The sequence below is a fragment of the Lates calcarifer genome, linkage group LG2, assembly GCF_001640805.2.
Source record: "Lates calcarifer isolate ASB-BC8 linkage group LG2, TLL_Latcal_v3, whole genome shotgun sequence".
Lineage (NCBI taxonomy): Eukaryota > Metazoa > Chordata > Actinopteri > Centropomidae > Lates > Lates calcarifer.
The window spans coordinates 8,673,153-8,697,902 of NC_066834.1; the positions used below are offsets into that span (position 1 = coordinate 8,673,153).

The 24,750-nt window shown below is 37.8% G+C and overlaps 3 protein-coding genes across 4 annotated transcripts in view; 1 reads left to right on the top strand and 2 right to left on the bottom strand.

The window, feature by feature from the left end:
• Positions 1 to 7,113, top strand: part of LOC108887854 (A disintegrin and metalloproteinase with thrombospondin motifs 7) — a 75,217-nt gene extending 68,104 nt beyond the window's left edge. The window contains exon 24 of the mRNA XM_018683481.2: positions 2,862 to 7,113. Coding sequence (XP_018538997.1) covers positions 2,862 to 3,007 — 146 coding nt within the window. The 3' untranslated portion in view covers positions 3,008 to 7,113. The remainder of the gene's footprint in view (positions 1 to 2,861) is intronic.
• Positions 6,592 to 12,555, bottom strand: LOC108887858 (calmodulin-like protein 4). Its single transcript, XM_018683488.2, has 5 exons — positions 12,432 to 12,555; positions 12,289 to 12,319; positions 11,840 to 11,980; positions 11,106 to 11,294; positions 6,592 to 8,183 (listed from the first exon to the last, which is right to left on the bottom strand). Exons 1-5 carry the CDS (start codon positions 12,432 to 12,434, stop codon positions 8,086 to 8,088), a joined length of 462 nt encoding a protein of 153 aa, XP_018539004.1. The 5' UTR covers positions 12,435 to 12,555; the 3' UTR covers positions 6,592 to 8,085.
• cln6a (CLN6 transmembrane ER protein a) lies at positions 12,438 to 24,229 on the bottom strand. 2 transcript variants are annotated; one of them, XM_018683486.2, is made up of 8 exons: positions 24,007 to 24,229; positions 21,999 to 22,119; positions 21,766 to 21,864; positions 20,469 to 20,657; positions 18,376 to 18,431; positions 16,503 to 16,625; positions 14,857 to 15,142; positions 12,438 to 12,556 (listed from the first exon to the last, which is right to left on the bottom strand). In XM_018683486.2, the coding sequence occupies exons 1-7, from the start codon at positions 24,075 to 24,077 to the stop codon at positions 14,872 to 14,874; spliced, it is 930 nt and encodes a 309-aa protein (XP_018539002.1). In that variant the 5' UTR covers positions 24,078 to 24,229; the 3' UTR covers positions 12,438 to 12,556; positions 14,857 to 14,871. The 2 variants fall into 2 exon arrangements, with proteins under 2 accessions (XP_018539002.1, XP_018539001.1); XM_018683485.2 differs by lacking the exon at positions 12,438 to 12,556 and having other exon boundaries at positions 12,792 to 15,142; positions 24,007 to 24,228.
• Positions 24,230 to 24,750: the final 521 nt, after the last annotated feature.

A 24,750-nucleotide genomic window follows, 5' to 3' on the forward strand; every position in this document is an offset into this window, starting at 1 on the left:
ACTCTGGTCAGCTTGGTCATTTCTGTTCTATAAGTAGGTCATTCAGTAGTCCTTCACTCTCAGTTTCATCCTTGGCTTGTCCATTTATGATAATATAATTACCCCTCTGTGACCCTTTGACTATAGATATTTTTTCTCTCTAAGAAACAATGCATAGCCACACCCACTGATTACACAGATGCACAGGTTGAAGAGGAGCTGAAAAGACATGAATGCCTTTTCCATATCACGCAACCCAAGGTGCTGTATTCTCAAACAGTGAAAGGAAATCTGATTACTGCAGAAGTAATGTGTCCTTCTGTCCTCATTCTGTTGTTCACTGGTCTATTTTGGCCATGTGTGTGAGCAGGTTAAAGAAAGCCAAATGGGGGGAAATGGAAATGAGTAGTGGTGTACTGAGTTGCAGCTGCAACCCTTGAGCCACTTGAGTCAATACCTAACCTTACTGCTACCTTTTTTGCTGGTACACTTAAGCACAAGCCTCTAAAATTTCATCAGCTTCTGAAACTGTTACAGACCAATTTTCTTGTTGGGGAAAAATATGATCTGACTATTTTTTTAAAGATTGTTTTATCTGCATTTCTACTGTATTATAAAAAGGCACATTTTATAGTTGCAGATATGTGAACAGGATAGAGTCTTTTGTTTTCAAGATGAGTGTCTTAATTCCTGTGTTTTTTTCCTGTACACTACCCTGTCTCTGAGAAATGCACTGTAGTTCATATGAATGTTGAATTTGAATTTTTGAATTAATTTAATTTGTTTTGGATTTTTTAGATTCTGCTTCTATAGGTGTTTCAGTTTACTTTTCTTTTAGTTTACTTTCTAAAACTGTCAACATTTGCTTTTAACATCAGCCATCTGCTGTCTGCAAACGCCTACAGCTTTGGGATGGCTGATTTACATACAAAAGCATTTTAATCATCTAATCTGATAATCATAATGTCACAGTTCATGTGCAGACTTTGAAGACCCTGACAAGTAAAGATTCAGCTCCATTTGTAGTACAGCTTTTCAGGTCAGAGAACTTTGGAAAATAAAATGTTTCTCTCCTAAAATGAGTAGCTGTCATTAACAGTGGAAAGCACTCAACATGACAGAAGGCAGGTTTATAACAGACCTACAATACTTAAATTGTCTGTTAAAGCCATCAGCTGCTGCCTGCGCCTCTCAGAAATAGTGCCATTACTGACTTGAACTGAGATTCCAGCAGGAAAGAGTGGGTTGTTTTTTCTTTTTTTCTACCACAGTAGTATTTGTTGGAAATTAAACAACAGGTGGTAAAACTAACTTAATTCCTGAGGGGCCTCTGATTCCTGCCCACTTAGCTGCCCTTAAATCTGAAGACAGTGAGCTAAGTACAACAAAAAATACCAGACAATGAAACGGTGAGCATTTGGTGAAGTGTTATGATTCAACAAGGTTAATAATTTCATGCTTCTGCTGTAAGTGCTGTGATTTAAAAGACAAAGCAGCAGATGACAAAATATTTGCACTAGATGATGGATACAAACAAACCTGTGCACACAAACAAATTTCCTTTTTTTTTTTTTTAAATGTATTGGTTTGCCCTTTCACATAGCCAACAGAGACAAGAGATGAGTTGTCTGTCATTCAGTGAACATTTTTTGTAAAGTGTCAGAAAGACCAGCAACTACTTTTTCAAAAAGTATTAGATCATGCTGTGAGCCTTTTCTTGGTAACTGGTTCACATGCAAAGGGAGTCATTCTGATGCTCAGGGGTCCTATGTTCCCCGGCTCCCTATAGCACATAATGGGAACCTGAAAAAGATGTTTCCCAGCTCTGTATTGCTTTAATATGACATGGACTATTGTGGGAACTCATCAAAGGGGTTTTCTGGTCCCCAGTTCTGCAGTATGGCTCTCAGTACAATAGGCCTGATACACCTGAGGGAAATTATTAAACGGGATCAGGTGGGGGGTAAGGGTTGTTTATATGGCTGTTTTGGAGCCTTGTTTAGAAGGGTTAACAGCGTGTTAACAGAATATTGAACTGGGGAACATAGGATCCTGGGAACACAGGATCTTGAGAACTTATAAGACCCTGGGAACCTAGAACCCTGGGAGCAGAGATACACTCCCATGTAAAGCAAATTAAATAAGGAGTGGAACAGAAAAAGAGGTAGTCCACTTCTACAGGAGAAATATATCTGTTCTTGAGCTGATCTTACTTTGAGCTGATTGAGCAAACCAACAACTTAAGAATAGAACAGGATAGGAATTTCATGCTTTATGTATGCCAACCATGCTCTGTAGGAACAGGGTGAGATTTTGGTGCTAAGTGCAATGTAAAAGATAGTTCCACATTTTCTCAAGCCTATCTGAAACTGTACCTACATGCATCTATGTGCATACAGCAGCAGTTAGTTAGCTGTGCTAAAAGTAGGGATTCATCAATCCAACATTGTCTCTCCTGATTCTAATACTTCAGCTCAAGGTTTGCATGAGACCAGAGATTCAGCGCCACTTAAAACTGAGTTTATGGCCTACTGTGAGTGATTGTAACTGAGAGCACAAACAATCAATAATGACCAAGACAAAGAAACACACTCCATTGGTCACATCTCACTACAGCAGTCTGTTTAATAAGGTCAGCATTGGTCCCAATACTGATTTGGCATGTTGGATTGGTATATCCTTACTAAAAGGACTGTAACTTTAGAATCTACGCACTTGATTTGTCTAACTCACATTGTTGAAGAATTATATTAGCTTTGGTTAATGTTTAGAATAATCTACATAACAAGGACTGTAGATTATGTCTGCAATTTCTTTCTTTCTTAGGACCATATTTCACTGCTCCACTCCTATCTCTCTCTATCTCTCTTTTTCTTTCACAGGAGCAGTTTGTCATCGTGACCGCCTGACGTTTCGTTTCTGCCAGACTCTCCGGTGGCTCGGCCGTTGCCACCTGCCCAATGTACGAGCCCAGTGCTGCAAAACCTGCAGCCAGCGTTCCCGGCCCAGCAGCACATCTCGCCGCTGAGGTGCCACAAAATAACCACTCATACACCTCATCAACATGGACACTGATTGCACCACTGAGTGATGAAATATAAATCATCATTTCAAGTCAACAATCTGAGCCTTTTCCTGATTTCTTCACCACTACAGATTCATGAATTGGTCCCTCTCCAAAACTCAGCATGTTTTTGCAGGTTAAATTATTATGTAGGGCTGAAAGTAATTGGAAATATAACAAGCATTGCCTTTCTCTTAGCTAAACAATGAGAATGTAAATATTTGTTTGCACTTTTTATTTTTTAGCCTGACCAGAATTCTATTTTATGAATCAAGATTTCTTTGCAACAGATGCAACATTACATAAAGTAGAGGGGTCTCCTCTCAGTGTAACAAGCTTAGTAATGCATTATTTCACATGTAGATAAACCACTCATTAACCTCTGGTTGGTACAATGCTTTCATTTTACTGACAGCAGCAGAAACTGTACAGATTGAAACAGACAGTTAAAAAATTTGCAGTGTGGTTTTACATATAGTGTGGTACATGTGACATGAAGCTAAAAATGAGTGGTGCATAAATGCTTCAAGTGACATTAATAAACAGTTGACCGTTTACAAAGCCCCGCCCCCCAGTGTTGCTACACCTGTCACACCAACAATGGGTCCTTGATACAAGGCAGAAATAGATAAAAGCATTTCTTGTCTGTGACTCATTTTGTCAACTGAAATTACTTGTTAATTGTTGCTGTCAGATTTCATCACCTGTAGTTAGCTAACTAAACTGTTTGAAAATGAGGTCTTCATTATGCACTTAATGACTACAAACATGGTGTAGTGCTGAAACACTGAAGCTAAAGCTACATATCTCAGTCGTCAGCTGGTGAGGACTGAAACATGTAGTAGACAAGGAAATAAAAAACACTGACCTTGTATTGCAGAGTATAAGTTAGTTAGTTATCCCTTGTATTGAACACAAGCAGGTTAGAGCAAGCATGCAATGCTAGACATAGACAATAATGTTGGAACAGTTGTTTAGCTTCTCATCCCACCTTGCAGCTCCATTCACACTGCTTCAATATGTGGAGAGATCCAAAGCTTGAAAGTTATGGTTGCTAAACTACAAATGGAAAGTTGCTGCTGGGGACAGGGTTTTAGCAAACGGTCACCTAAAATGTTTAATGTCCACAGCAGTTGTACAAAGCCTTTTTGAAGCAGTTGTGTCAGTAACAGTTGTGTATTGTCACACTTGGGCTTTACCACACACATTTTTGAAAGTCAAAAGGTAAATGTAAATGTGAAAAGTGAAGCTGCAGGAAATACTTGGTGCTAGTGGCCACACAGGCTCCAGACATTTTGGGTCAGGTATTAGCAGGGCCAGTGCCTTATCTACTTGAATATTGGATACATTTGATGTCATTGTTTTAATTAATTAACCACTTGATTGAAATATGAGTCAAATTCAGCATTTCAGGATAAATGTTTTTTGAAGTTGATTGTGAGTGTTCAAAAATGTAGGGAATTAATGGAATAACGTCAGTGTCATATCACACCATGTTTAGTAAGGTTAATTAAGGAAGTACACTGATCAGCTACAACATTAAAACCACCTGCCTAATATTGTGTAGATCATCCTTGTGCCGTCAAAACAGCTCTGACCCATCAGGGCATGAAAATGGGACCTCTAGGGGACCCAGGGTTTTCCACCAGAACGTTGTATTGTAACTAGATGATCAATGTTATTCACTTCACCTTTCGGTGGTTTTAACGTTGCAACTGATTGGTATGGGTGAATCCAGTAATTCAAACTTCTACGAATATGGATTTTAGTTGCTGTTATCTTCTTGTTTTGAAGGAATCGAGCTCCTGACATTTCACTCCTTCATCTTTTGTGCTTGTTCCTGCATTCAGAATCACTGTTAGTACTGACACATATGTAGGGCTGCAATTCAGAGTTTTTTCCAGCAGAGAGTGAAAAGCAGCTCAGACCTATCAGTGCAGACCAGCCCAGGCAGCTGTAGTGCCATCATATTCTCCAGAATTTCTTTATGCTGTTAAATGTCTAATGTAAAAATTAGATAATATTTGTAGAAAAGCTTTTTACTATATTAGAGGGAAAAAAACAATGTGGTGCTTTTGTAAAATATAAAAAGTTGAGATAAGGTGCCTATATAGGCTATATTGTCCCTTAAATACAGCTTTAAACATTTCTTTGCTGGAGGAGTGGAGTTATGGTTCTGTAGATATAAGGCATTTGTTGAGGGTAATCTAATCTTAGACTCTGCAAAACCCCTTTGTTGACTAATGTCCATGCTATTCTCAGGCAACTGTAAACACAAGCAACACAGCAACTAAATTACAGTTGGAGTGTCATAACATCTCACACAGTTAGAAATCATACATCGCAAGTGATTATTATTTGATAATGCAGAGTTGTAATTTACTTTTAATGTGTATTAAAAGTAAATTATAAATACCTTGTCTACATATGTTATGTATACATGTAAAGGGCTATTATCTGGCAGAAAAAGAAATGTTTTTTTTAATATTGATGTGTTTTAAAGTGAATTTTTCTTCAAATTTTACAGATAGGTACTGGGAACAAGTCATTTAAGTAATGTTGACATGCTGCCTTGTTCATTTTGCCATCTCAAAATGACATCCATCTGAATTTGTGCTCAGGAGTCAGTGGTTTATGCAATAAGCCTCTCCTGTTGTTAGGCTTAGGCTCCAGCTCACCCACGACTGTTAAGGATAAGCTGTATAGATAATGGATGGATTGATTGACTGATGGATGTTGTCAGGCTTTTAACCGTAGTGGAGTTTACAGGGATACTGGTGGTAGACCTATTCAAATTCAACATTCAGTTGGTCCATGAGGTCAGACAGAAGAAGGCGAAAGCTGGCCTTTCATTGTCAGTCAGTAACTGCTGATTGACAACCGTCACTGAGATCAAAATCACAGATTTGATGTGAGTAATAAGTCAGTCAGATTTTGTTAACTCTTTGCTGTTTCTAGCTGACTCTGCAAGAGGGTCTTTGGTATGCCTTTCATAGCTACATACTAGCCTTATTTTTGACCACAGCAGTCCATACACGTGTGATTTCCTTTGCAAACCTTATCAGAGAAGTCAAAATGTTATCTTTTAAACTATTATCCAGCAGCAGGTTGCATCTTAAAAGCTATTTTGTGGTTCTATAGGTGTGTTCTGTCTTTTCAGAGAGAATTACATTTACATCCAGTATTTTCAGTGTGGTTTTGCAGCAGATTTAATGCATGATTCAACAAAGGAGAGTTGTTGAGAGGAGTCTGTGGAAATGTTGGATTTAAACACTGGTTTTGTCCTGGGCAATCATTTCATCATTCCAGTCAAAAAGCAGACATCAGTTACCCATGCAATTACTTTTAAAGCCTGCTGCTACAAGATGATATTACTATTCTGATAGCAAATATATCTCTGGTAAACCTCCCCATCAAATCATTGACCTTTGACATAGTAGCATATGGGACTAGCTAACACACATTAGATGAGAACAGAAAAACTATTTAAATGTCCTTTTTAACAGCAGATATTTTGACATGTCGAAGTAGGCAAGACACAGGTGAACTGAAGCACACGTACATTGTTTATGTTAGTTTTACCTGACTTGACTGATACATTCACATTTTATTTATTAACATATTCCCACACTGAAATACAGTTGATGTTTGACTGCAAGGACTATACAAGCCTTTTACTGCAACTAAGATCATAATCATTCTTTTTCTCAGTTTAGTTTGTTGAACTGATCATTTGATCATTATGTTGGTTTCCAAGCACAAAATCAAGACTCTAGCCAAGTGGCTATATGATGCTTACCTGCCCACAATTGGTATGTACAGTATTTTTCAAAATAGAAATGACAATGTTACAGTCATTGCAGTTATTAAGCACATTTTTCAACACAGTCAGTTGGCTAACTACAATCTCTTAACAAAGTCCCTCTCATTTTAATGACCTGTTACTAGGCCATACGTCAATTACATGTTTTGGAGAAAATGTTATTCATTTATTAATCAGTGATATGTTACTACATATGGATATTTATATACTGTGCTTTATACTACTAAATAAAACTTGTGAAAACCGATATTCAATGTCAGTGGTTATCATAAGAAAACAATGGATATTATGAGTCGCTTATTATTTTTAATGTCAAATGCCTGAAAATGCTGCATGCACGGATAATGGGACAAATCTGAACCTGGGCCTTACTTTCCCAATGTTTTTGGGTGTAAATGATTAATAGGGACAAAATTCTTTGGAATCTGTGCAGCATTTAGCAAGAGGAAATGCTTAACAGCTGGTGCAATGTAATCCAACGTCCAATTGTCAACGCCACATTAAGTCCACTACAGTGCTTGTTTTTGCTGCTGACAGGATCAGATTGTTATTATAGGTGTCTGACAACATTATGGATAGGATTCGTTCAGAGTTTGACCTTTTATTAAAGAGTAAGATCCTTTTTATGTTATAGTGCGACTGGATTCCAGTGGCAAAAAAAGTGATTTTACCAAGCAGAACACAGGAGTTGCTTGAATACCACTGCCTCGATCTCTTTAGTTTGTTTGTGTTATTGTGTGACTTTTAGTGCTGGAAGGAGTATTCAGATCCTAACACAGAGCACAGAATACTGATGTGTGGAAAGTCAACAGTGCCACAAGCACACTGAAGTACACACACAAAGTAGCACACTGGACATTAAATTCAAACTTATTTGTTTACATGGAAAGTTAGACAAAAGGTGTACTGAGAATTTAATGGTTTTGATCACATCAAAAAATAACATACCAAGTCATATCATATAGTGTGTATGTGTCATACAGTACAACAGCAGTGCTTCACAATGGGTTCAGTCATAGAGGAAAGACATTCTTCATTTAATTAAATAATCAGGGAATAATCATGTGGAAAAACTAAGTGAAGACAGTTTCAACAAGTCTGCCAGTGCAGAACTGTTGTTCTCAAAATGTATATTTAATACAGTATGTATTCCCTGCAAACTGTATGTAAAGTCAGCTCCTTATCATGGCTGTTGTTTTGAAGTTTTTCCCTGGAAAAATCAGTAATCAACAGGTGGCAGTGTTACCATCTGGGTGAACTCTTCATAGTTGACAGTCCCATTTGACTTGACGTTTGCCTCTCTGAAGAGTTCATCCACTAGACAAAGAAGACAGAGGGAACTCCTTTATAAGAGAACTTGACAAGAAAGAGCACTGCCTGAAAACTTATTTGGCTCCTATGAGAAATCAGAGTTAAACTCCAGTAAAACACAGTTTGGTGTCAGACGGTTTCTATTGGTCTTTGCCTGTGGGAGTTTTTGACTGTCTGACAACAACCGTAACCTCTGTACTGAGCCAGACTCCGTTGTGTTTGTAATTCCTGGAGTTGTCATTAAATCAAATATGCTCAATGAATAGCAAATCTGAAGTAAGTTATATAATTTCTACACAGTTAAAAAGCTCATCAGTATTTCTAATGAAATTTGGTGGAGTTAGTAATTTGTTAACATGAGCAACTGTTCTGTTGCTCATGCTGTTGTTATTTTGCAATGTTTAATGCTGTAGTGGGCTGAAAGATCTCCCACTAACTGAGTGATAGTCAGCAGCTTAACAGCCAGAATCAGGCCCAGCAAGTTCAAGAGTAATGCCGAACTGTAGATCAGCAAAAACGATGAAGTCATTAAACCACAGGGTTCATCTCCGATATCCAGTGAGGAAACTGGTGCATTTGCCATAGCAACAGCACTTCAACTCCTGAAGCTGGGGATTATGAAGAATATACACCGTTTGGCCTTGTTTCAGTTCAGTGAGTGGGACTATGCTGTCTGAACAGAATTAATGACCTTACTTGTAGGTGTGTGTAGTTTTTATTGCAACAAAAATCTGAATACTCAAACTGGTGTATTACAGCAGCAACAATGAGATAATATTCACCACAGTTTGGAGCTGAACAGCCTCAAAGTGCTGTTGTCTGCTCTTTCGGTTCAGTTGCGTCAATATCTGCCACAATCATTCAGGAATCCAGCAATGTGATGGATGTCTTCCCACTGGGAAGCAGCTGAGCTTCATTTAAATATAAACTGCTTTATGTGCACAGCACCCATCCACTGACAGCACTTTGAATTAAATCTTTCTGTTGCTTTGAGGCCAGACACTGTATGAATGACTGCGTTTGGGCTTTGAAACCCAAATGCCATCAAAATCAATCCCAGAAATTTAACTGGATATGAGCGTGCCTGTAGGAGTCCCTCCATCAAAGTCTGTTCAAAAACTATTGTCATTACTTTGTTGCTGTCAATGAGGAAAACACAATCCACTGTGTCCTTAAGTTGCAATGAGGATTTTTTTTTTTTTAAACTGTGAAAAAAAAACTACATTTGAGCTGAAATGCTTCAAGGAAAGGGAATGTGTTAGGAAATACATTTAACAGTTTTAAATGAGAGGATCAGTACCACTGTCAAACCTTTACACTAAATATGAATCTACAGCTAGCAGTTGGCTAACTTAGCTTAGCATAAAGGCTGGAAACAGGGGAAACAGCTTATCCTGACCAAGAGTCTGACACATGACACCCCCAACCTGTCTTTATGCTAAGAGAAGTTATTCAGCTGCTGGCTATAGCTTCATCCTCAGTGTACAGCTATGAGAGCAGCATCAATCTTCTTGAACAATAAGCAAGAGAGCAAATAAGCATTTTTCCCAGAATGTTGCATTTTTCCTTTAGCAAAAATTGACTGCAGTTCTTTTTCCTACTACTGAAAACAGTCTACATAAAACATTTTACTCCAAACAATAACAGTGAGTGTTAAACTTTAGTTGTAGTGCTACAAATATTGAGCAAATTTTCTAAATATTCAGAGCTGTACATCTTACCACTACAGTCTACCACAGTCTCAGTGATGGAGCCAGACAGTTTTCACAGGAAGGGCCAGAATCTTTTTTTTGTATGGTATGGTGCTACACAGAGGTTTATTATGATGTTTACTTATGGCCAGACAGTGTATATCTAAAATAAGCGCCTGATCGTTTGTGGATGTGCAGACAATAATAGAGAAACTGCCATTTTTTCAGCTTTTCATACTTATGTAACTTGTATGTGAATTTCATCTCCGCTCTTCAGAGCTTTTGTGGTCTTAGTTTCATTTAATAAATTTTAGCTCCACTGTTTACAGACCCTCCAGAGGAAACTGTAACCTAAAGATGCAACGGCAACTGAGACAATATACTTAGTTTCCTGCTAGGGGAGAGGGGACAGGAGGCTGAAGTTTGTGAGAAATGGAGGAAATACCAGGACTGCTGTATGCAGTCAGGTCATAGGGCAGCAAAGAATTGGGCAAGACTGGCATATTGCTGTGGATTTAGGGAGGGTGCTTATAAATCCTGGCTGTGGCCAGAGTCACTGAACTGTTTTCTTAAAAGGGCTCACTGTACTATGGGAAGATAGCAGAAGATGTGACCCATGATAGGAAGACTAAACTGTGGTGAAGGAAAAGAAAGCCTGGCAAGTTTGTGTCAGAGTAGTAGAGGGATAAAATACATATAGATTTGTCTTTTTTTTTTTTTTTGTCTGAGTACAGCCATCAGTTACAGTTTTATCTCATATAAACAGGCTCATTCTAAAATCCCCCAAGGCCCCCCTCTCACAAATACCACTTTTTAACCTCTGTTAGTTTACCTTTTAATATTCCCTGCAGTCAGAAAGTGTTAGGACAGAGGTATGCTATTCATTGTTTTGGCTCTACTTCAACAGATTTTATTTTGAACAAAATAATGACTCTGGGGTGATAATTTAACAGTATTTAGCTATTTTACTTTTAACCTAAAGGTCAGAACTTTAACCTAATAGTTTCATTCCAAATTCAGTGTGCTATTTTGCATGGCCAAATAACTTTTTGAACACAGACAGACTGCACTGTAACTCTAAACCATACACCATGTGCTTACTTTGGATTATAGAATAATGTGGCTCAGTATCAACACATCAACTTGCTCTAGTCTTTTCATTTGTTATTTGATGTCTAACAGTCTGCAGATTTTCCACTTGAGGTTGTTCTTTCATCAGAATCAGCTTTTACTGTACCTTCTTTGTCCGTGAGCTTCTCTCCCAACTTGGTGAGCTTGGCTCGGAGCTCAGACGCCTGGATGTATCCTTTCTTCTGCTTGTCTGTCATCCTCAGGGCCTCCAGGATCTCTGTCTTTGGGTCCTCCTGTTGTATCTGTCTGTGCATCATGGTCAGGAACGTATGGAAGTCCAGTTCACCTGTCTTTTCTAAACACAAGTGTGGCACAAAAATTAGGTCCGTGCTATGTTGCAGACTGACAAGAATTTCATCATATTTAACTTGTGCAGTTAAATTCAAAGGGTCAGGGCCAGAAAGAGGTATACCTTCCTTGTTGCTCTTCTTAAGGCTTCTCCCTTTTTTCCATTTAAGGTTTGAGTTTTTCCAACTTTATTTTAAGGGTCTGAGGATAGAGGGTGTCTTGCCATATAGTGTACATTGTAAATCCCTCTGACACAAACTCATGATTTTGCTTTCTTGATTTATTCTTTTCAAACCAAGCAAAGTAACAGGTTTCTTCAGTGTTCATATGCCATTTGATAACTGTCCTTTTTCATTAAAAAAAAAAAATATTATGGCAATCACAATCACAATAACCTAACAATTATAACACATACTGAAAAAAACTGCTGCATGGAGTTCTCTGTAAGTGGCATCCAAAGTAATTATACACATTTACAATTACACAAACTTAAAAACAAACTCCTGCCTTGACTGGCCCACGAAGAAAATCAGATTGTGTGTTGCACTTTACCAATTTTGTGAACTTGTAGATGTCTTTCAATTTCACCGAACGTGGGGCTTGTGCCCAGGCAGCGCATAACTGTGATCAGATCTTTGACATCAATCTTGCCCTTTTGCTTCTTGTCATACAAAGAGAAGCACTCCTTGTACTCTGCAAAGGGAAATGGAAAAAGTATTGACATTTTCTGTAAAGTTTATCCATCATACAAAGGCAGGTTAACTTAGAAACACAGTACATTGACTTTACTTCACAGGAACTAATGAGACTCAACAAGGTCAGACTTTTATCCTAATGTGCTTCCAAAACTGTTTTCATTTTTTTCTCCATGTATTGTTTGTTAAAAATAAAAAGGTACTGTATGTATTAAAAAGACAGATTAGCAAGTATTACATTTCAATAATAGTAAATCATAGTAATAGACAGAAAACATGTGGTGCTGTAGAATACCATTACCTTACCATTGATTTGAACTGGTGTGAAGAATTTAGCCTGCAATGTGTCAAAAGTATGGCATCACTTGGGAGGTAAGTTTCATAAAAATACTTGTTACAAAAGAAAATACATGATAAAAGTTTTTTTTAAAAGAATTTCTTGAGCTTACCATTTTTCCCGTCCCTTTCTTTCCTTCAAGGAGGAAGAGAGTTGTCTGTAGCCTGCGTCACCTGTCCCTCCACCTCTGTTTAAAGTCCACCACCTGAAAGCCTCCACGTAATTTAATACGTGTTGCTGTGGAAACACAGATACCAGATCCACAGTGTGCTGTATTGTCCTTTCCCCTTCCACCCCTCCAATAAAACAAAGGGGCCAGTTATTAATCAGTCACCACATGATACTAGAGCGTCATATTATAAAAGGAAGATTGTAGCCATGTACATAGCAAGATTTGGATTTATTTTAACTATGAGTGTACAGACAGTTGATTTAAAGCACATATAGGGTCAAATAACCAGAAAGCAGAATGTCAGTTTTAACATTTTAATTAAGATAAACAGATGTAGAATCTAACCTGTGGGGAACCACTAACTAAAGTAACTAAACCGTAACTACACAGTATTTTCCAAGTGATCTGAGCAAAGTAAGAACACTATACAAAACATTAACAATAGCAACAATAAATCTAAAATTAAAGAAGTACACTCAATATGTAAAAAACATGGCAAAATAAGAATTTATCAGTTCAACTGTTTTAATTTTTTTTTTTTTAAGTTTTCATTCATATCTTAAAAGTCATCTGCTCTTCAGGTGTCCTTGACCTTTTAAATAATGTTAAAGCATCGGTACAACAGACTTCTTTTCATTGTGAACAGTTCACTGTATTTTACTTACAAACTGGAACAGTGTGTTGTCAATGACTGTAAGCTAGCAACAGGGCTGGGTTGTAATTCAGTTGTAAATGTCAACTCTCTATTTAACAGTACTATGACCTTATATGGAAACAACAGTTCATAGCTCTCAAGTCTAAATAAATCACAACAGAAATCTGTCAAAGTGCGAAACCGTAATACCTGAGAGAATGTTTTGTTTTGTTTTTACAGCTTTGAAATAGTCCTCCATTTAATATTCTGTTTTTAAATCCCGCTACAAAACACATTTTTATTGATAGACTTGACTCTAACCAACAAACAGACCCTGTTGTTTACTTAACACTGCTTGGCCATGTAACAATCAGACTTTGTTACTATTTTAATATTCTGTTTTATCTTGGTTTTTTTTTGTTTGTTTTTTTTAATCTTTTGGCTTTCTTTGTATTACTATCTATGGCTGTTTTTATATCTAAGTTGGTGTGTTTTTTTTTTTGTTGTTGTTTGTTTGTTTGTTTTTTACTACTTTCAAGCTGTTGTGTGTTTTGTTAATCAGTCAGGAGCAACTGTTGTTTTCTTTCTTCTGATTAGTGCAAGAAGAATCTCAAAGCATTCAATAGTCGAAAGATTGGATTCTCTGATGATGGTTTAGTAAGGTAAGAGTTTTTTCTCATTCTTCAGACAGTATACCGTACATATATTCACCCGAGGTTTGCACATAAAAGGTCAAATATGTCATTCACTTGGTAGGTTAAGAGGTAGTTGGTTATTTGTATTTTTTGTCAAATGCTGGGACTGCTCTGTTTCTACAAGCCCTAAAGTGGCTTACCCAATCTTGAGCAGAAAATTTGCCTTTAGCATGTTAATCTCTGCCCTGGTTTTACTCCTTCAGCATTCCCATTAGGGCTAATTAGGGCAGATAAAAACACAAGCAGGTGATGATTACAAACTGCTGGCACATGTTATAACAGTTATGTTAAACAGTGAAGTTCAATCCTTTGCTTTCTGCTGCTTTGATAAACATCTGCAGGACTGCACACACAGAAAATGATGCAAACGAAGGTCTGGCACCATCAAATTTCACCAGATCACTCAGTGCTGATATTTGAGCTGTCATCTACACTTGGTTGCAATTGCACAATGTGTTTAAAGAATTAAAGAAGATTAGATAAAATGTCAACTGTCTTCTAAGAACTTTAAAACAATTGAGATTTATTTGGTCTGAAATAATTACTTCTCACTGCTCACTTTTGTGTTTAGCGTGTTAATCCCTACTTTGGTTTTAACAGTCCCATTAGAGCCAATTAGTGATGATAAAAACTCTTAAGTATGTAATGATTACAAAACATGTTTGCAGAGCTATTTGTCTCAGATAGCTAACATCAGGTATTGTAAAAATCTTAAACAGTAAACAGATTTCTGCCATGGGGCTCATTAAAGTGAGAGGGCTCTGATAGTCTGCTGTATGCCACATGCATATGATGGAAAGTGTTGGCCTACTTTATGACATGCATCATAGTTTCATGTCACAAGATCCAAGCAGGTTTTACAGAACTGCAACGGCAGAAAAAAGGGAGCAATCTTTCACCAAACATCACATTTCCAAATTGTTAAAGTCTGTATGTATCAGTATTCACACAGAAATACAAAGAGGAGACAATTTGTGTTGCAACTGATGGCAACATCATTTAGAAATAATTTTTCTTCAAACAAAGTAACACAGACCTGGACAGGTGTAAATCAGTGGTTATTCTTGATATGTAGGGTGTAGTAGGACCAGGGCTCTGGCACATAAATGAGTCCAGGGTACTTGTTGCGAAGCACCGGGTCGTTCCACAGATAGACCACCCACAGTGCCACCAGGAACACAGTAACACTGAAACTACAGAACAGGAACAGGCCATTGCTGTCTGGGCTGAAGCCTTTACGCTGTTGATATATCACCATGGAAACCATGGCAAGGAAGGTGAGGAGGAAAAGTTCAGTGATTTGTCCTTCAGTAACCAAGTACCTAGAGGAAAGAAAGAGCACATACCAACTTTTAAGTAGTGACACATTACAACCAACTGTTGTTATAAACTAAGATTTTATAACTGTTTTACAATGAAAATGCTCAGTCCATGGGCGGCATGGTGGTGTAGTGGTTAGCACTGTCGCCTCATAGCAGCCCCGGTTCGGACCTGGGGCTTCTCTGTGTGGAGTTTGCATGTTCTCCAAGTGCCTGCCTGGGTTCTCTCCGTGTACTCCGGCTTCCTCCCACAGTCCAAAGACATGCAGCTTAGGTTAACTGTTAACTCTAAATTGCCCATAGGTGTGAATGTGAGTGTGATTAGTCGTTTGCCTATATGTGTTGGCCCTGCGATGGACTGGCGATCTGTACAGGGTATACCCCGCCTCTCACCCAATGACAGCTGGGATAGGCTCCAGCCCCCCCCACGACCCTTAATGGATAGATAATGGATGGATGGATGGATGTTCAGTCCACTTATTAGGTTAGGTTACTGATTTTATGTTAGGTTTATGCCAGTCATCGACGCTGCTCTCTTCACTTTGTATTTCTGCACATAGTGAAGATGGAAATATGTATAAAATATAATTTCCACAAACATTAAACTGTCGTGGTAAACACGGTCACTCAAATTGGTTTTCTCAAACTTTCCTCTGTCATTATGTGCGTGAACAAAAACAGGCACATTCCAATCTCCAAAAGAATGGGTGCTGGATCAAGAAACCAGCACTCACAATATAGGTGAACCTGAGCTGTTTTTTTAACAATGCACACATTACTTTACTACACTCTGTTTACTGCCAATCAACTGACAAAGGAAGGAAAAGCACCATCTAAAAAATGCGCCTATAAACCTTGTCACATTCCTACCTTTTTTTTGGGCGTAGGGGTATAATTGTTAGCCAGACAGTAATTCGTTTTTAAAAACAATTTGGACAACCTGAAGTTTACCTTAAAACATGCAATTATAATATTTATTATATTACTGAATGTTTACTGGCTTTACAGTCACATTTTAATGTTAGTGTTTAACTGTTAATGGTTTTGTTAATGGTTTAATTTAGAAGAATCCATTATAATCGCTTAAATCTGTAATATGGTCTTTTTAATCCTTGTTAATCCTGTAAAGTAACGTGTATATTATATGTATATAACAGAGTTTTGCTACTGTTGCTGTACATATCAACCTCTGTTTGCTATGGAATTCAAAGCATCATGGTGAGTATAAAGCACCTTTTACATCATAGGCAGGAAGGGTTGTTTGACACATTGCCCATGTGCTTTTTTTTCTCCTTCAACATAACACGTGTCATTTATTAATGGAGAACATGCCCACAGGAGAAGACATGAAAAGGCAACTGACCAATAGTAGAGAGCGCTGGGTCCCAGCAACAGCCAACCAGAGGTGGGAATCTTTTTCTGTTCTTCTGCCTCAGTGAAGCAGCCCGTGAAGTAAATGAACAGAATGATGAAGAAAGGCATGTACCTAATGTAAAACGAGAGGCAGATTTAGAAACAGTAGACATAGTGAGATTCAAGTATTCATTTGTAAAAGGACGATGCAAAATTTATCCAACAGGCACAGTATGTTTTTTTTTTTATTTGCGTAACTCCACTTAAGGTGTTTGGTTAAACCTGTTATTCATTAAAAATCATAAAGATAGAAACCTCATCTTCACTAAGCTCAAGGCCAGCTTCCACACAATCTTTAAAAACTAGACAGACTCAGCAAGACACCAGCTGAGCCAAAAACATTTAACGAACCCTCAGGGCTGACTGAGAAAATGAAAAAATCCCTTTCACTCTGAAGACAATTTAACTTTGTGTCATGAAATGTTTTGGCCAGAAAAAGGTTGTGACAGTGAAAATGAACATCTGGGGGACTCATTAATAAATACATTGCCATAGCTCTGAGGAAAAAGTTTTAATTTACTGATCAGTTTAGTTAAAAAATACAAATCACACACAGTCTCACTCAATAATTAAACCACTGTTCTCAATTTGTGTATCAAACTGCAGGTTATCATGGGAACACTGCATATTCCAAACTCCTCTTAGCGGTTGTACTGTAACAAAATAAACCAGAGCTGAATCGATTAGTCAATCAATTGATCAGCAAAAAAATCTGCAGATATTTTGTTAACAGAATAATATCTTTTTTTGAGCAAAAATTGTGGAAAAAGAAAATACTATTTCTGATCCCACCCTCTCAAATGGCATAGACTAAATGATTAGTTTAAAAAATAAGAAGAAGAAAAAAATCCAAGTTGCAACTCTAAACCCAACCATGGATGCAACTGACTAAAAGCCATCAAATGATAATGTTTTAAGTGAATGTGGGAACAATAATTGACTTGAATCAAAAAGTATTGCTGCTTTTATACCAGTACCCTTTAGAACTAGAATACCGATCTTTGGCCGATATTACTTATCACAGATAAATCGGCAAAGATATGTTAGATTTCTTAGAGGAGTACCAATGTGTGAGGGGGTGAAAAGAAAAGCAGTGTATAGCATATCCTCCTGGATTTTATGGTTTGTTGTGCCAGCTCAGCGTGTTCTGTTCAGAGGTGCAATATTCAAAACACACCCACATGAGGATCACCACAACACAGCAGTAACATTCACTGCAAAGTGAAATTCTGTTACTGTCAAAGTGAAAACATAATGCTAGAGTGTTATCAACCAATCCAGCCACTTTAATGCCAAAAAACTGAAGGCGAATGCAAACAAAATGAAAGCAAGGGAGAGGTAAACCTCTTCCTGTTACTGTCACTAATGACACCCAATTCTACCAAATTTTCACATCTTTGTTTTTATAAAACAAACCCAGTTTCTGCCCCTCGTTTCCTGCATGCTGTAGGATTCATCTTTCCAATTAGCATCCATCAATCTTCTCGTTCTAAATCTGTTTTGAATTTAAAGGTATAAAATTGCAACAGATTCCAGCACACTGATATCTGGCTGTAGTTTTTATGGCCTCCACTATGTTAAAACTATGAATTTATACTTCACATGTCCTTTAATTGGTTTCTTCCCCTCATGTGTTTTCAAAAGATACAACACTGATTCCTGTCAGTGTTTGATGATTCAGTCAGTTTATCATTCAAATTTAAACAGAAAGATGTGAACAAACTTTAATATATAGCAAAGCATTCAGTCCTTTATTCTGCTGTATTCCAGTTACTTCAAAGCACTGTATGTGCACAACAGAAATAATTGTCACAAAAACATACCACATCAAGTGTCCCAGCTGTTCATCATAATAATACAGCAGCTCAAAAGAGTCAATCTGTGAAGGAATGACAAAAGGTTGAATTATTAATAGAAACTCATTACAGCATCAACAGGTATGTTTCAGTGGTACAGTGGTTTTTTCTGCATCAGTAGGCAAGCACTGTGGTTCACGCTGCCTTATGCAACAGTGCCACCTACTGTTCAAATACCATTTACACTCCATAATGCCATGAGTAGAAATCGCATGTACAGACAGGTGGCAAATTAGAAGAAAAAACAGGTTATATGAGTGGAGAAATATAACAAATGCAGATGTTTTCTTACACCTAGGTAGAATGTACTGAACCAATCCTACAGGTTTTGGTTCATCTCACCTGCTTTTTCCTCTATTGATGTTTATATCACATTTAAGCAGTTGCCTAACCATCTTGACTTAGTGTACTTTCCTGTTCAGTATCTTATTTTAAAAGAGCATTTTTGAAAATAGCCATCTTAACTTATTGACCATCAATAATATTTTATCAGAGTGAAGAGCAAGCTGTAGGATAATATAACATTACGACAACACTTCAATACACCTCAGTAAAGGTGAATTTGCTTATCAGTTAATTGCAACATTTTAAATTTCAATCAAAGCTCCTCAGGACCTCTTCATGCGGTTATATAATGTAGCATTTAATCTCCTCAAAGAGCATCTATCAGCAATGGCTGGCACCTGATTTACCTTGTAATTAGCTGAAAATGGATGCACTGCAATTAATTATTGCTTTTCCACATGCACCAGTGCAAATGAAATTTGACTTTGTCTTATGACTGCACACACTGCAGACATGCAGACATTTTTAAGTTCTAAAGCCTCACAAACAAAAGCGGCAAGGGTCATTTCATAATTTTTCTCTTAAAAACAAGCAAACATTTAAATAACTGAGCAGGTGGTTTGAATTCACATAACTTAAATTCATCATCAAACAGAGACAGCTGCATTAAAAGTACTATGCAATCACAGTCAGAAATTTAACTTGATGAGTTTAATGTTCAAACTCTCTCAGATGGCAGTAAAAACCTAATTTCTTAATATATTTATTATATTTGGTGTTTACCATAACGTATAGTTTGATATACTGAAAACAGAGTTTGTGTCATATGTGAGTGATCTAGGTATCACTAAAATTCACACAATAATAAATGTATTGCACCTATAAATGCCTGAACTAAAAGACATATATTCTACAAGTCAGCCAATGACATGTAGTGTTATGTAAAAGATCACTGAATGCAAGGACATACAATAGACGCTATACACCTACTGTAATGGTGCCTATGGGTTTACATGCGCTTCAGTAACTTGATTATTATCAGCTTTATGCAGTAACTTGATTTATGAAACATCATGGAAATCTGAATTTTCCAATCCTTCCTTGGATTAGGGGGATTAAGTGAAACCCAGATGATACACACTATGATATATCCTGGGGGAACCTGAGTTCTTGATCTGGTACAGTAAAGTCATAACTCAGTATCTAACTGGGCTTTTATGTGTGCAGCTGCAAAAAAAGTGTGGTGGGATGAAAAGGCTATTTCTAGTAGCAGTGCATTCTTGTGTCAATAACAATTACATACAGTCTAAAATTAACCTGAAACTAAAATAATTCTAAATAATTCACAGCAGGATAAAATTCACATATGCACACACACATATGCACAGTAAAAAACAAAAACTGAGCCCTCTTTCACTGCAGCGTCTGTGCTCCTGCTGAACTGTCAGTCAAAATCCTCTGAACAAGAACAAAAAAAAAATCTCTTCCAGCTTCAGCATCACGTGTCCCTAACCAGGTTTCTTATGTAACATCCACTTTTACAACAATATGACACAGAGTATAGGCGGATAGGCGGACAAGAAAAGCTCCCTTTTTTTAAGTCACTGATCTGTCTCTGGAAAGACATGACAAGCAACACAAAGTTTTTGTGGTATGATGTTTTGACAGGTGATAAAGAAATAAATAAATTGATAGTCTGTATATAGAATCTGTACAGCTACCAACACCTGAAATGCAAAATTCTCAGTGTATTCCAGGATTGCCAGTGTACTCACCAATGAAGCAGGTTTAAGGTCTCTGATGATGGGGTTCTCTCTGACTGACAGGTGGAGCTGGTAGCCACTCAAGATGAGCCGATGGTTGATGGAGTCTCCCACCAGGTGGATGCTGGCTCCCATGACAAAAGTGATGATGCAGAGGTAGACCGCTGAGCGAGGCAGCTCCCTGGGACTGCGCTCAATCAGCTGAATGGAGCAGCAACACACATATTCTTGGTGGTTGTGTGCGAGAACCTAACCAATCTGCCTTAAAAAGCAGGTATGTCACTTTGGGCTGCTTTATTAATTTGTGCCAAGTATCAGTTTCGAATTAGAAAAATCAATAATAGGAAAACAACACACAAAATACTAACTGAAGCAATTTAAATTCCTCATGTGAAACAGAGGCAAAATCAAACCAAAAGGGGTCTGCATAGACTTACAGTATCTGTTGGCTTCACAAACCCTGCTGGATAACTCTCTCTGATCATCAACCAGCTCAGTATATAATACAATACAATAATATATCAGATGTATATTATAAGAAATTGACACTCACAATGTATTGCCTACAATATGTTATAACAATAAAAATATTACAACATCTAGAAGTAAGAGGGGGTTTCTATGTAACCAAAGCATTGTTTGTTTTTCAGTGTATAATTACGTTTTCATACAGGCTTCAGTACAGCTATAACAAAGAATTTATGTTCTCATGAAGTATTTGTGTATATATTTTATATACATTTATTACATTTGTTATGCACAGGATCATGTCAGGTCTCCCTGCAGTGATGGAACAAGAGAGCCACAGTAAACCAATCACTTTCAAGAAACCTTCCAGGCATTTAAGGCTTTCAACATAATTAATATGCAACAGTAAATGTAATTCATAATGGCATCTAATGTTAATTAGCTTCCTGCAGCATGTCTTAAGTCCTGTCTTAAAGAAACTGGTTGTGCTGCAAGTGTTTTATATATTGCTCATATAAATATCACAAGGGCCAAATGATTGTCGCGATGTGAAACATTTTACTAGTCTGTTGATTGTTAGTGGGTGGGCTCTTTACAAGTTTTGTTCTGGTGGTTACCATGGTGGGCCTGCTTTTAAAATGTAGAAGCTACTTTTTCAGGGAAAGCAATGTGTCCAAACACTATTAGCCTTGATAAGGCTGATATAGAGAACTGAAAAAAAAATACATAACATAATGCCATTTTTCTTATTTTGTTTGGACTATTTGTTTTATTGCACTGAATATTCTTTGCCTTAGTTTCTTTCACAATCACCAAAGTATTTTGTTTTGGCAAGACTTACCTTGAGCATTAGGAATGGTGTTATGACATTGTAGGCCATGTGGAAATAGTCTCCAGCACTGGGCTTGTTCAGGGGAAACCATTCCAGAGGAAGGATGATCTAATACATATGATACCATTAACCATTAGCGTTCACTATTCCACAAAATGGGGTCCATTCTATCATTCCTTGCACTATTTAAAACTGCATGAGACATAGATTAAGTGAAATGGGCACTGACTGAGCCTCCTTACCATAACAATAGGCCGTCCAAAGTCGAGTATCCAGTTCTGCAGAGTCAGGCAGAACCATAGGTCAACGTGGAAGTGCTGTCTATTCCTCTGTGGTACATTTTCCTTCAAAGCACCAGGAGGGCTGTCAACATACATTTATAGTGACTGTAAGCAACATAACTAAAGCAAAGGGCAGCACAGAGGTTGAGCGCTCAAAAGACATTTAGGCATGCTGTAGTTAAGTATGGTTTACTATGGTTTTTACTGCTGCAGTAAACTCAGGTTACAACATGGTTACTTTTGCTGCTTTTTATCTGTCTTCTTTATTACTACTTTAAGTGCAAGGCCACTTCCTTTATATAAAACATAACAAAGCATTTTACTTAGCAACAGCTGTGTTTACAGAGATGGCATGTATGTATCTAATGAAAATAAATACCATCATTTGATATTTAGACACTACATATATATATATATAAATGTATGTTTTCCATAATAACAATATTGTGCAACTGCGTCTCCACTCTTCAAATCAACGTAAGATGATGTTTCTACCAGCAGCTGTGGATTTCCTAACCTATCCAAGTTACTGTGCGTTGTGAATAGATGTGCAATTTCCTATTGCATGCTAAACACAGTCACTGTCAGGAGCTGAATGTGAAACTGTGAGTATACCAGCCCTGTTGTCAGCTCATGCAAAAGGAACACAGGATGCTTGTCAATACCAGGAAAAATACTGTTTATGGAGTACAAATAGAGTTGTCAGCCTCCTCTAACATCCCGCCCAAACCCCTTTCTTGTCATTCAATAACCAGACAACATTTAAGGATGGAAACATGGGTTATCGGTATTGCAAACTATAATCAAGACAGATTCTTTTGCAAAACTCAAGTGCAAGAACTTCTCCCACAAGCAATTGAACATTCTGTTGCTACAGCGACTGCCACCGACAGAATTCCGTAGCAGTTAAAAGTTTAACTAACGGTGTCGATGCCAAAATGATGATTAGTAAGTGTCCGAAATCTCAATTCACAGCTCACTATTGAGTAAACTATTAAGTGTCTATTATATAGGGAATAGTGAATGAGCTATTGTTACTGTATGTTGGCACACAACTTGAATAGATAATGAGAAAATGGGCCCTGGGCACAGACAGGTAAGAGGCCCCCCACCCCTGTTATACAGAACTTTACACAATATGACAACAAATGATCATCTTGCATCTTTTTGTAGTTGTCCTTAGTCGCCTGTGGTCATTTTGTCTATTTGAGATAGTTTTGCTAATCTCTGTGGTGTTTTAACTGAGTTCTATGGAGGCTCCTTAACCTCTCAGGCCCCTTGATACTGTACCCAGTAGGTTCATTCGATAATCCATTCATGTAAGGTATGATTTTAAAAGCTGTACTTTACAACCTTTTAAACAATCATAAATCGTTTGTTAATCATTTACAGATCCGTTATAAGCCATTAATAAGAACATGCATTGTGTTGCAATGTCGTGGAAAATCCTCCTCCTGCATGACACTTTGCATTTAAATTCACTGGCGATACCCCTCTAAGCCATCAAATTTGCAGTTATACGACCAGCAGCAAAGAGACCAAAAATTGACTTTAGAACATGGTAGCAACGAAGGAAGCCTGAAGACAACAGGAAGGTAAAACTAACCACCAACAGCATCGCATCTATTTATATCTGTCACATGCCACCGGGGGAGTGTTTTAGTCCCTGTCCCTGTTTAATAAGCTGCTACAAGACTTGACAACAAAAACTTCAGCATTAGTCTGGAAGTTGAGATGTTTTCACTAAATTTTAATGCGCGCAACAGAAAAAGAAACGGCGCCTGTTTGCTTTCATTAGCGCGCCCACCGGCTGACATCTCTACACTCCAGTGTAGTATTCGTTTCTGGAGACGAGACGACACAAATAAGTACATTTTTATAACATTCAACAAATTCTAGGGTTTCTGAACCGACTCCACCGACAACAAAGAAGCAGCTAAAATGAATGAGGAACGTTGCGCACACAAACCTATTCTGTTTAGTCCTGTGTAAAGCGTTGCCTCGACGTTTCCGTAATTGCATTTTCGGCTGCGTGTCCATTGGTCCAGCTAACGGTTCTCCCTGACCATCCCGTGGCTTAAACACTCGCGAACTTACGTTACTCAATTAGCTACAGTACTTAAACATCTTTCTTCCCCAGTTCATTTTCACTTCCTACTTGCCGCCTTGTTCCTGCCCATCCGTTCAATCCACCAATCAAACTGCAGCAGAGGAATTACAAGTGAAAAGGGCATCGTTAACCCGGAGTTGTGCTTTGTAGGCGCAAACCTCAACCCAAACTACAAAAAACTGTCATTTTCTAGACTGGCGATCTGCCTAGGGTGTACCCCGCCTCCTGCCTAATGTCAGCTGGGATTGACTCCAGCACAGCATAAACTGTATAGATAATGGATGGATGGATATAATTTCGTAACCACTAATTTATGTAGTATGTAGCTGTACAAAAGTTTGGGCACCCTATTAATTGAGTACACAGTAATCCCAGGAAGAGGGTTAGTGTTTTCAGTAACTGAAGAAATATTGTCTTGTAATTAGAGGATGCAATTCGTTAAGCTGGACTGTGCCTCCTGTTGTGTTGTATGGTATGTTGTCAATAATAATTCAACCTTCTGTTGAATGCATTTCAGCTGAAACCAACTGTATGATACCAGAAGACCAAAAGCTGTTTTTAAACTCACTCGTTTCAGTTCACATATGCATAAACAGCTTTTAA

Coding starts and splice junctions, on each gene's coding strand:
- LOC108887858 (XM_018683488.2), bottom strand. Junction 11,981..12,288: donor CACACCAGTTCAAATCAATG/GTAAGGTAATGG, acceptor TTCCCTTTGCAG/AGTACAAGGAGTGCTTCTCT. Junction 8,184..11,105: donor GAAGCTCACGGACAAAGAAG/GTACAGTAAAAG, acceptor TTCTTTGTCTAG/TGGATGAACTCTTCAGAGAG.
- cln6a (XM_018683486.2), bottom strand. CDS start 24,077: ATGGACACGCAGCCGAAAATGCAATTACGGAAACGTCGAGGCAACGCT. Junction 18,432..20,468: donor ACCTTAAACCTGCTTCATTG/GTGAGTACACTG, acceptor ATTCCTTCACAG/ATTGACTCTTTTGAGCTGCT. Junction 15,143..16,502: donor CCCAGCGCTCTCTACTATTG/GTCAGTTGCCTT, acceptor TCTTTCCTCTAG/GTACTTGGTTACTGAAGGAC.